This window comes from Anopheles merus, chromosome 2R (genome assembly GCF_017562075.2).
Source record: "Anopheles merus strain MAF chromosome 2R, AmerM5.1, whole genome shotgun sequence".
In the NCBI taxonomy this organism is placed as follows: domain Eukaryota; kingdom Metazoa; phylum Arthropoda; class Insecta; order Diptera; family Culicidae; genus Anopheles; species Anopheles merus.
Window position 1 is genome coordinate 18,025,155 of NC_054082.1, and position 12,365 is coordinate 18,037,519.

General features: G+C 48.4%; 1 protein-coding gene across 6 annotated transcripts in view; it reads left to right on the plus strand.

The window, feature by feature from the left end:
- Positions 1-12,365, plus strand: part of LOC121590616 (ecdysone 20-monooxygenase) — a 29,071-nt gene that overhangs the window by 15,679 nt on the left and 1,027 nt on the right. For 2 of the 6 annotated variants that reach the window (XM_041910434.1, XM_041910432.1), the window contains exons 2-6: positions 10,603-11,176; positions 11,282-11,472; positions 11,539-11,737; positions 11,810-11,972; positions 12,054-12,290. In XM_041910434.1, coding sequence (XP_041766368.1) covers positions 10,629-11,176; positions 11,282-11,472; positions 11,539-11,737; positions 11,810-11,972; positions 12,054-12,290 — 1,338 coding nt within the window. In that variant the 5' untranslated portion in view covers positions 10,603-10,628. Of the gene's footprint in view, positions 1-7,133; positions 7,423-7,929; positions 8,303-10,211; positions 10,302-10,602; positions 11,177-11,281; positions 11,473-11,538; positions 11,738-11,809; positions 11,973-12,053; positions 12,291-12,365 lie in introns of those variants that run through there. The other 4 variants (XM_041910430.1, XM_041910428.1, XM_041910431.1 and 1 more) reach the window with 4 other exon arrangements.

Below are 12,365 nucleotides of genomic sequence, written 5' to 3' on the forward strand. Positions count from 1 at the left end.
TCCTGCTAACATTTCCGAATACCGGACTTTACGCGTCCCCATGGCACTTGCACCCGCTGTTAAAAGGAGGGGAAACATAACTCTTCTTTTTTCCCTCAAACGCACCACTCGTACACTCGTTCAGCAGCTGGTTTTTCCTTCTACTCGCACGCCTCAAACGACCAACCCCTCTCCCCCCCCCACGCCTCCCATCGCTCCCCCACCGAGGCAACAGTTATGTAACTGTCCGATGTGCGGCAAAAAAAAGCCAAGCGTCACGCTCCAACAAACGGGTGTCCATCCCGGGCACATTTGGGCCTGGCGAGCGAGAAGAGCCCAAAACCGGGCAGAAGAAAAACCGGTGCGCTTGTTTTCCCTTTTGGCGAGGGCAAACGATGCAACAACCATAAGTGGCACTCGCGAGTTCGTGTTTTCTCTCCCCTCACAGCAAGAGCGCAGCAACAACTTAATGAGCGGCGCACATGGGGACAAAGCAATCAATCGATTGAATTTCCGGCGAACCGATGGATCAGTTTGTGGTGCGGGGCAGGGTAGGGGGTAGGAGAGACACATGACACTTTGAGAAAGCGTTCGAGCAGGGGGCACTTTTCTCTTGCCGCCAATCAATCTCCGAGATGTTGTGATCATGAATGAATGACACCAGCCGGGCAGGGAAGACGGAGCGGAGAGGCGTATTGGTAATTGACGCGTGCCTCGCAGTGGAGCACATTGATAGTGAAAACGAAGCATTTTCCCTTTACAGGGGAGGGTGAGGAGTACCTTTCTCTCTCCGTACGATCGTTTGATCGATCGTGCCCGCGCCCCTCCTATGCGCCTGCTTCTCGGCGGATCGATTATGTTGCACGGAGGCGAGTTGAGGAGATTGCGCGTTTAAATAACGTAAACAGCAACGAACCCGTGGCAGGCAGGTTTGGGATGAGACTGGCACACACACATACACACACACACACACACACACACACACACACACACACACACACCACACACACACACACACACACACACACACACACACACACACACACACACACACACACACACACACACAACACACACACACACACAAACACACACACACACACACACACACACCGCAGGGAACGGGACTGGGAAAACTCGTTCCTGTAATGACGCTTCACTTGCCCTCGGCCCTCGGAAAACTTCACCCGTGCCCCGCTTATCCCGCTTCCTTGGCATCCCAGTACTGTGGCACGGCCATTCCTGCACCGCGGCACCGTAACGCAAACGACGCTCGGATGTAGATTTATGTGAAAGGGAAATTTCTATCACGCGGTGCGGCAGTTAAGCTACCTAGACCGGGCACGCTGCGAGGGAAGGAGGGAAAAGGGTGCCGCTTCCGTTACGTTAAGCCTGCGCTCGCGAAGACGCCGTGCCTTGTACGCCGCCGGTGTGCGCATCGGGACTTCTAATGCTAATCGCGGCCTGCATGGGTGAACCTTTCTCTCAAAGTGTAACCCCAGCCCGCTGGCTTCTTGCCACACGCCACCACCACCACCAGTAACAACCGGATTCCGTGGTTTGTGCGCACATACGTGCTCGTCGTACTCCGTGTCGTGTACGGGTTGATTTAACGGCGACGATGTTTAGAGTATCGGCATAGGTGCAAAAAGGGGTTTAGGGGGCTTTTTTTAAAACTATAATATTTTGTGAGCGTAGTTTACGTGTTAGTTCACTCTTAAGCCGGATGGCTGGAGATTTGTCCAAGCTTAATCAGGGCTCGGTAAATTTGTCACAACAAAAAATGGAATTGGGAAAGAAAGGGATTGAAGCGAACGTTTGCCGAGTTTCTGAAATAAGCCACATTAATGTAGTTATTCTAAGGCTTGTCTTAACAACTAACGAGCTATTACTGAGTATTACTGATTGGTGTATCTATAAGGCCATTCTATGTTTGTAGGGATCAATCCGAAGCTTAAACCTACGATAGACATATGAGTTGGCAATTAAAAGCGAATGTTAGATGCAAAAGAAAAGTGAAGCGAATAAAATTTAATTGTAAAACAGCTCTTCAGAGATTTCCTTCTTTTTTTTTAAAGAAAAAATGTGATCTTTTGTTTGTGTCTTAATGGGCCAAGACAAGCCTAAAACAAGGCAAACTAAAATGTTCACAACAACAACCGTTTACCAATAATTATTTATTTATTTATTTATTCATGTAAAAAATATATTTCTAGTAATTGACACCATAGAAATATAAATTACAAAAAAATATGAAATTTAATTTTTAAGAAGGCCAATAAAGGCGGCTTCTTCCTGGTTTCATGCAAATCAAATTGCAATGATCAGTTTTCAGAGAGTCCAAATTTTAGCGATCCCCAAACTAAACGATTCAGCACTGGCTGTGTTTAAGGATGATCGTCTTTATGAATAAACATGTTTAATACATTTGGTGTGTTAATTATTCCATTTTTTTCTACCGTCGTTTATGCATTGCAAACACAAACAAAACTGCACCGGCGTACGTATGATCGGCCGGGCCGTACTACGATCGCCCGTTGGCAGCACCAAAAACCAAAAGCTCGCTAAGCCCAATGCATCCCGATTGAAATGCCAATTCCTTACCCTGCGCACGCTCCGGGCAACACTTTTCAAACTAGCGAAAACCAGTCTTTTCAGCAACACAGCAAACCAAACCAGGCACACACACACACACACGCGGGGTCGGGCCCATGCTTTATGCTCGGTTATCCAAAAACCTACGCACTCTTGAGCACGCGCACACACGTCAGCGCGGGCCCGCGAGCTCCAAGGAAAAAGGGGGGTAACAGGCGCGCGTCTCCTTTTTGACACAGTTTTATGCTTACACCGTCGCGCCCCCCCCCTTTTTCCCTGTACACTTTTTTTTCCTTCCGCCAACTTTGTGTGCCACCTTTGGTTGGCTTGGGCTTTTCCCACCAACAACACCACCACCACCATCACCATTACCCCCCCGTCCCAAAAGGCCCAACAATCCAACAGTCTCTCGGGCGTTAGGGCAGACCGAAAAAATCGGTCAACTTTAGCGCTTGAAATGGAAATGAAGCCACCAGATGGTGGTTTGTGGAGAAAGAGAAAGAGAAAGAGAGGTGGGGGGGGGGGCAGTAGGTAAAGGGAGGTACGTCTGGGCACCGGTTTTGGGTGAGAGTTACTCGCCGCCGGTCTGCTAAAACTTTCGATCTCGTCCGGTGCCGAACCGGTGGCGCTGTGTGTCTGCGTGTGTGTGCCTATGTGCATGAAGCAAATCAGCCAGCCATCCAGCCCGCCAAGCCAGACAGACCGCCAGCCACACGCTTCCTGTATTGCGACCGCGTTCGTTAGAAAACGAGAGTTTAGACGCTTCCGCGGTAACGAACGAACCGCTGCGTCAAATTATAGCGCTGCGGCGGCTGGTGGGCTGGCATACGAAAAGGAGGACGCGTCCGACACTTCCCTCTGTTTGCTTGATTTGGGGTCCGATCTTGCCACCGTTCGCACCCGACCTCGTCTGATTCACACACTTTCCACGGCGCATGTGGATCATGTGCCGATCCCTTTCGATTTCGATGCGAGTGTGAGGGCAGTGGAAGTCGAACAAAGTAAGCCAAGCAGGCCCGGGGATGGATCATGCCGACGGGCAGCGGATTGCTCTAACCGGGAAGTCTACCCTTCCGTATTGAAACCTCCCACCCCTCCTGCAGCTCCGTTCGATCCTCCCGATCGATCGGTAGAAGGTCACGATCGAAAGGAAGGCTGCGATGCTTTTAAGCGTAGAACACGATCCGAAAGGAAGCCAGGAAGGTACAAAGCGGGAAAAACTAACATTCGGGAGTGTTTTAATTAGCCAGCGAGTTTGGGGTGAGGCTACCACCGGGGCTCGGCAGGATCGTTACTTGCTGTTACCGGGGGAATGCAAACCAGTTTCAAGCAGGAGTTTAGAGTGTTGCTTTGTGTGTGTGTTTGATTTTAATTAGCATCCGAAACGGTTTAGAGGCGCGCGCACGCGCTATTTTGGGACGCAGAAGCTTCCCTTTGTGTGGTTAAGAGAAGCAAAACAAACGCGAAAGTGGCTTCTAAGCTTGGGGAAGGGGAAGTGGAATAATGTAGACAAAGGAAAAAAAGCACACACAGATTGATGTATTTGTGTGTTAAAAATAAAGCGCCTTTGATGAGTGTAATTGGGGATAAAAAAATGTGTTGAAAATTAAACAAACGCTTAGATAGTGCAGCTGATTATTCTGCAAACACACCAACAATTGCATGCTTTGCCGAGTATTCTCCTACAGCCTTTATCCAGTTGAATTCGCACAATAATTAAAGCGAGGATAAGTTTTACTCTACGCCATAAACAGCTTATTGATTGCGTAATAAAATCATGTGTGACATAGCCTCTCTCTCTCTCCCTCACACACACACACACACACACACACACACAAATACTCAAGAATCGTAGAACAACCCACGGTCAACCTGCAATAAAACATTCTCGGCAGCACAGGGAGGGAAAGAATCTCTTCGAAACGAAAGATTTGGTGTGCGATCGCGCTAGCGACGAACCCGCTGCGTACGCACGCGGCGAAACCATTCGTTCCGTGTGCAAAACGCGCAGAGGATCATTTCGTACGCCGATCACTCACGATCAGGTTACCAAAAGGTGCTTTACTGTTTCCCTTTCTCTTCGGGCTAAAGAAACGCCAGCTCGGCGCTTCAAATCGGGACGATCGTCGACGTCGTCCGCTGGCAGACATACGGCGGGGGTGGCTTAAAACAACTCAGTGTAAATTCGCGTTGCGTTGTAGAAGTCTTTAAATATATATATTTTTTAGGTAAACCTGTCGCACGCAAATATTCTTGTTATTTTCCTACTCCTTTTCCTTTTGTGTCAAACATTCTCCAATAAATCGCGAATGTGTTAAAAAAATTAGACTCTTGTTACCTGTAGCATTCAAAAGCTCTCAAAAGAGCGCGTTAAAAAAAAACAACCAGGAACGATCGCGGATGCGAATTCCCATCACCCTGGAAAGTTAGCGGCTCGAACGTTGTTCTTAAGCGGCGGTAAGGTTCTTCTCCGATCCGGCTTTACGACGATCGCACCCCGACTTTGGAGGTGTAGTCAGAGGGCAATAGTGGGGGGTGGGGTTGCGTATGAAGAGCGACACGTTGATGCTCCTCTGCCTCCGCCCTTTCCACCCTCCCATTGGGATGGAAGCACCTACGGAATGAAATTTTGAGCACAACGAAGCAAAATCATAATACAAACAAAAAATCCCACGTATACCTCTCTCTATCTCGATCATTACCCTTTTGACATTGAAATATCCGCAGAACGACGCACCAGCGCAATATATTTTCGGGCCCCCGACACAGCGCAGAATCAGTGAAGAAGAAAAAAAATAAATAAAAATCGAGAGCGTACAGAATTTGGCAAACCCCATTCTGATTTATCGCGCGAGATGCTGTGGTTGCAATAATGTTCGGTTGAAAGTGTGTGATCGCTGTGGCGCATTTTTTTGTCATTTATGGAAATTTGAATAAAAATCCATTCCCGCATTAATTAGCAACGCGTTGCTGAACTGTAAAAGGGATGTTTGTGTGCTGGCTGTGTTTGGTGGAGCGTTTTGGCACAACAAATCATCCACGGGCGGAGGCAAAACAACGTCAACAAGTCAACAGAAAACAGTAACATAACATAAAATCATCGTCCGATTTTGTGCAACATTGTTGGCGGAATGATAGTGATCGCCAACATCGCCGGCCGGCTGTCCGTTTGCGTCCGTGCAAAGGTGCTAAAGGTTGCAGCCGACGCTTATCTAACTGCCAATCTCATCAGCAAACTTTCTTTTTCTAGCTTCCAACTGGCCCGTAAACTATGATTGTTTACCGTGCGGCTGGCATTTGTTGGGACGTCCGGTACTGCGCTACTGCTGGTGGGCGATCGGTTGCTCTCAATGAGTTCGGTGTCGGTGTGAAATGGGGGAGCGCCAAGCTGACTGGGAGTTGTTTCTTTCAATGAACCAAAGCACCAATGCAATTGCATCAAACGGTTATTCTTTAATTTTTTGTTGTTTGTGCACTATGCTGATATTGTTGATGCAAACAAGTACAAACATTGACGTTGTATATTTCCAACAGAAAAAGGAAAAAAACAAACGATTGCAAGATAGCGCAGTTGATCCAAGAAGGAATCCCAAGTTCCTTCGTCGGTTACAGTTTAAATTTTCAAGAGCACCACACACACCGTTCGTGGCAATGAAATGATAAGCCACCTTTCGAACGTCACAACACGAGCGACTCAGTCAGCTGATAGATAGTGTACCGCAATCTAATAATTGTTTTGATTCCCCTCCCCACTTCTCTCGCTCGTTCGCTCTCTTTCTTTGTCTCCCCGTCTCTCTGTTCGTTCTCTTTTTCGCCTTTTATTTGTGGTCGTTTCTGCGCCTACAAATCTCATTCGGTACGCATCACTAATAAGCACGGTGGGACAATTCGATGAACAAGTGGGAACGGTAGCTTACTGCTCCGGTGTGACCATTTCGTCATGGCAATCGTGTGGCTGTTTCGCAATTCACTCAATTACAACTTTATTAGAGGAAAAAACAGTAATATTGGTCGTTGAGTTAATGTGTTACTAATCGTAGTGTGTTCGGTGGGGTTCGTTTTGTTACAGCGTACTCAAACATAACTAATTGCTAACAATCGTGCTGTTGCAGTATCTATAAATGAGACTAATTAATATTACATATTTACACATACGCCTTTTCGAATTTCCGATATAATGTGTTCAAAATTTAAATTACTTCTTTCAACCTAAAAAAACATTTAAAAAAACATAAAAGACAAGCAAAACTACTTTCAAAGAGCCATGAGTTTGCGACAAAATTGTTGTATATTGAATGAAACAACAACCGATTAAATACAGCACGTATTTATTTACCGAAACCAATTTCAAAGCAACCCCACCACACTTGGTGTTTGTTTGTTGTGTAGCAAAACATTGACTTTGTTTTTTTGTTTTCAACGGAAACGCGTGCACACAGCAAAACGAAAATGGCCAATTGAACTGCAGCGATACTGCAGGTGCAAATGTATTTTTTCACCAGTAATCAGCCATTTGGGCAAACATTTATTAGTAGGGGTAGTTATGATTTGATCACACTTTTTGCAGAACCGTTCAGAAGTGTGCGTCGGCTGTGCTTTAATCGTTACAATGATAAGCTATCACCGCAAGCAAAGGGTTGTGAAAAAATAGGCGTAGGAAAGAAGGACAAAACTAACAGATGTTTTACATAAATATTCTCATAAATGGTTTATAAAGTGCAGTGGAAATAAAGCGAAACAAAATACTCTACTGAATATTGAAATATTTGGCGAAATTTAGAGAAACCCCAATTGAAGTATTTTAACAGTATTGGTTCAACTCAACCATGTGCAACGCAGCCCCCTGTGGTAAGCAAAATGTAAAAAATGCACCATTTGCCATCACTCATTGCGCTTCTGTCCCATAGTGCGTGGTGCGCTTTAAGTCCCGCATACAATGTGTATTGATCAGTTGTGTGCAAAAATCTTGCCACACCGAAACGACCGCCAGCACCAAACGCTCCCACCGATTACTAGCACCTTTGTCTGACATTTATGGGAGGATGGGTGAGCGGAGCGGGTATGTTTCGAATTTTATCATCCCCTCCAGAAATACACGCGAGTGAGAGACTCGCGAAAAGAGAGAGAGAGAGAGAGAGGGAGAGAACCGTTTCGGGATCGAATTTAAAGATCACCAAATCACGAACCACCGACACCCTAGCAGGTAGACCCCCGGGCAGGTGTTTTAGCGATGCCCTTGGGGGAGAGGGAGGGAAAACGAAGGACGTGTCCGCGAAGTACGTCCAAGACGCAGCTACACCCGCGACATCGCACCGCTCCGGTTTTTTAGTGGCCCTCTTCTTTCGGCAGTGGCCGAATTAGTTCGTTAAATAACGTCGCGCTGATAAGCGGAGCGTAAGCGCGCTCCCGTGTTGTGTACAGCTGCTGCCGCTCGAGCAACAGTTCTGCCCTGGTGGGGCCACCTGCGCCACACAGTGGAACGGGATAGTCCCGGCTGCGCGCACGCATCTCGCCGTCTTGTGCTGTAGGTGTATTTAGACGCGCGTTAATACGAAGGCTTGTCTAATTGTGCACCGACACGACACCGCTACGCTGCGGCGTCCCGAACGTGTTTGAACAGGATACTGCCGTTGCGTCGGGACGGGTTTTGCGATCGGGATACTCTAACCAGCGGATCGATGATCGGTCTGTTACAGGATGGATTGCATCGGTACTGAGATGATGATGGGTAAGGTAGTGAGGGAAGGGTTAGAGATGCGCCACAAATAATGCCAACGCCAATCAAAAATGTCCCCCAATTTACGTCATATGATTAGTAGAAGAGCAATCATAAAAGAGAGAAGATATAAAAAAAAAAAACATAAGGCAACACTTACCGCCAAACTCGTTTCATAACTCACTGCGGTACGCAACACCAACGCAGCTTCTCAGCGCGCTTGCGGGAGAGAGTGGCTGGCTGTGGGCGCGCAAGTGCGCGAGTGCGCGAGCGAGAACGCAAGCGTTCCCGAGTGCCGTTTTGTGGCCGTGGCCGTGACCGTGATCGTGATATTCAGCGGGGACGCGTGCGAGGCACGGCCGGTTTGGAGGCGGTGGTGGTGGTTTGTTGTTGTCGGATTTGTATTTCTTTTCTTTTCCGCTCGCCGTCCTCCGCACCCAAAGCCTCCTTATCCCGCCGACATGATGCTGCTGCTTGATCGTTGTCTTCGTAGTTGTGTGGGCTGAAACAAAAACTGAACATAACTGGCCGGTTTAGAAGGCATTTTTTTTGTTTGTTTTAATTTTTTAGTTTGTGTGTTTAAAAAAAATAAGTAGTTTTTTTCTTAATACTTTCCTCAGCGTAGGTTTGTGTGCGAATGTTCTGTGTATCGATCAAACCGAACCGAAAGTGAAAGAGCCTGAGAGAGTGCGAGAGAATGAGTGTGAATGATCAGGTGAGCGCTTTGCTAATATTGTGAGCTCACCATAGTGAGAAAGATAAACGATCGCGATGACTCGTTACTCGTGAATAGGCTTGGGCAATTCGGTTCATTTCCATGAACGTGAATATACTAGTTCTTTTATTTAGATGAACTGAACGTGAATCGTGATTCATTCGTTCATTTCAGTTGAAGAAAATATGGTAAATTGTTTTATTTTGCAAGAAGAACATAATAAGTGTATTGCATCTTTTCATGAACGTCCTGGTATTACGGTTCACGTTCATATTTGTATGGCGGGAATGAACGACATAGCGTACTAGGACGTTCTTTATTTCGACGGATAGGTCGTTCTTTTCGTGAATGTCCTGGTCATACGGTTCACGTTCATATTTGTATGGGGGAATGAACGACTTGGACGTTCTTTATTTCGACAGATAGATCGTTCTTTTCGTGAACGTCTTGGTATTACGGTTCACGTTCATATTTGTATGGGGGAAATGAACGACCTGACGTACCTGACGTTCGTTATTTCGATGGGTAGGACGTTATTTTGATGCCCAACTCATTACATTAAGATTTATAAAGAATCGATGAACGTTGATTAGATGAACGTAGGTCGTTCGTTCTTTAGGATGAATTGAATGAATCGTACAGTTCTGGTACTTGAGGCACAACTCTACTCGTGAATAGTACCAAATCGAGCTTTTGGTTTTACTGAGCTTAATTTGAGCGAAAAAAAAAACACGTAATTAAAAGAGCGAAAGATAAGGGGGAACGCTACGCAGCAAAACACACACACTAAATATACATTCGCTATCAACGACCTTTACCTTTATCGCAGTTGCAGTTGATAAGGGCCGGGGGGAGGTAGGCAGGGTAAAGATTTGAATGTTTTTTGGGGCAAATTTCGTGCGAATTATCGCGCACGATGGCCGCACAGCGAAACCACCGCTCACCGGGAAGATAACGCCCGGCCGACCAGTGCACTGAAGGACGCTCAAAGGACGCCGCGTGTTACCCCGCCCGCGTTACAACCTGTACCGTTGTATCGCTGCATCGATTAGCCGCATACGAGTTTATGGGTTTATTGTCCCATCGAGAGGGCTGAAGGGGTTTCGGGGGCATTGTTGGCTGGCGCTGTCGTCGGGGAGTTGATATTGGAGAAATGGAAATTGTAATCACCCCTTATCGCGGCGGGCGGCGAGGGTATCCTAATCGGCTTGTAGGTCATTTTATACTACGACGTGATGGTAGTGACCAGCATTTTCTTCTGTTAATCTAACTCCGGCTATGGTGTGACTAACTTTGGTGAATAATCTTACTTTTGGTTAAAACAATACAAAACTCCAACCGATAATTGAACAAATACTTCCTTTCGCATCATCCCATTCGAAAGTGGGCGGCCTTCACCTTGAATTCAAATCAGATACATCAACCCCATCCCACCACCGACAACTGTCCCTTTTCTTTCGTGCCCCCGCTCTGCCCCTCCGCACCGGGCGGCATTGTTACGTCACTCAGAACGTCCCGAGACCCACCCACGTTGATCGCCGTTGGACTCTTCTCTGACCACCCAGTTTCATTCTCTCCCTCTCTCTTTTACTTGCAGACATCGCCACGACGTACGATCGCACCATGTCGGTCACGATCGTGCTGTTCTACACGTTCGTCACGCTGTTTATGTTTCTGTCCTACAACCCGAAGCCGAAGAAGATCGTCGAGTCGATCCGCAGCTTCCTGCTGCATCTGCTGCAACACAATGGCGACGCTGGAGCTGGTAGTGGTGGACTGCAGGCAGCGGCCTGCAACGCAGCACAGACATCGCCTGTGTCGCCGCCCGCACAGTCCCCCCCGTCGAACGACGCCGGTGTGCCGACGGTGCGATCGATCTGGGACATACCGGGACCGCGCCGGCTGCCCTTGATCGGCACCAAGTGGCGCTACTTCTTCGGCCGCCACCGGTACGCCAAGGTGCACGAAACGTTCATGGAGATGCACCGCCGGTACGGGCCGATCATGCTCGACGTCGACACCGTGCCGATCGTGAACCTGTTCGATCGTGCCGACATGGAGAAGGTGCTGCGGTACCCGAGCCGCTACCCGTTCCGCCCGCCGACCGAGATCGTCGAGGTGTACCGCAGCAGCCGGCCGGACCGGTTCGGTGTGACCAATCTGATCAACGCGTAAGCCACGAGCAGCCGCTTGGGGACATACGATGTATGTTCTTCTCTCTCTCTCCTGTCGCTATATGTTGTGCTTCTTTTTCTTCGTTTCTCAACCCTGTGTAGCCAAGGGGCAAAGTGGCACGAGCTGCGGGCCAAGCTGACCACCGGCATTACCTCCCGCCGTGTGCTGCAGGCGTTCATTCCGTCGGTCAACGAGATCTGCGACGATTTTGTCGATCTGGTGCGCCGGCAGCGGGCAGACGATGGCACGATCCGCAACTTCCAGGACATTGCCAACTCGGTCGGGCTGGAGAGTGAGTGTGCGCTGTTGTGTGGATGTCACCCCCCTAGGTCGTTAACGTGCGTTTCTCTTCTCTCAGTTATCTGCTGCCTTGTGCTCGGGCGCCGCATGGGCTATCTGACGACCAACCGGCAGAATGCGAAGTTTATGCGGCTGGCCGAAGCGGTCAAGGAGTCGTTCGTGTACATCGGCGAGAGCTACTTCGGGCTGAAGCTGTGGAAGTACGTGCCGACGCGGCTCTACAGCAACTTTGTCCGGTGTGAGGAGATCATCTACGAGTAAGTTTCCAAAGCGAAGGTGTCCTTAAAATCGTAAAAAACGATGTTTGATTTAACGCTTCTTCCAAACAGAACGATCGCGGAAATCGTTTATGAGGCGCTCGAGGAAGAGCAGCTCAACTGTCCCGATAACGATGTGAAGCACATCTTTATCAGCATCCTGCAGACCGAGGGGCTGGATACGAAGGAAAAGATATCCGGCATCATTGACCTCATCACCAGTGCCATAGAAACGGTGAGTGGCGTTTGCGGGCGTGCGATGTGGCGAGCTTTGTGTAGTAATGCTTTCATCTGTTCGAAAACATCCACCCGGCAGCTATCCAACACGCTCTCGTTCCTGCTGCACAACCTCAGCCAGACGGTGGAGTATCAGCGCGAGATTGCGCAAGAGTTCGCCCACTGCGTGCAGCACATCACGAACGAGGATCTGGTGGGCGCCCGGTTCACCAAGGCCTGCATCCAGGAGTCGTACCGCATCTCGCCCACGACGCCCTGCTTGGCGCGAATCCTCGAGGAAGACTTCCAGCTGTCCGGGTACCATCTGCAGGCGGGAGTAAGTATCAGTTAATCTAAGGCTAAGTAAGGCTTGGGAGCCATAGATGCCATCGCATGGGTACTTACGGGTATC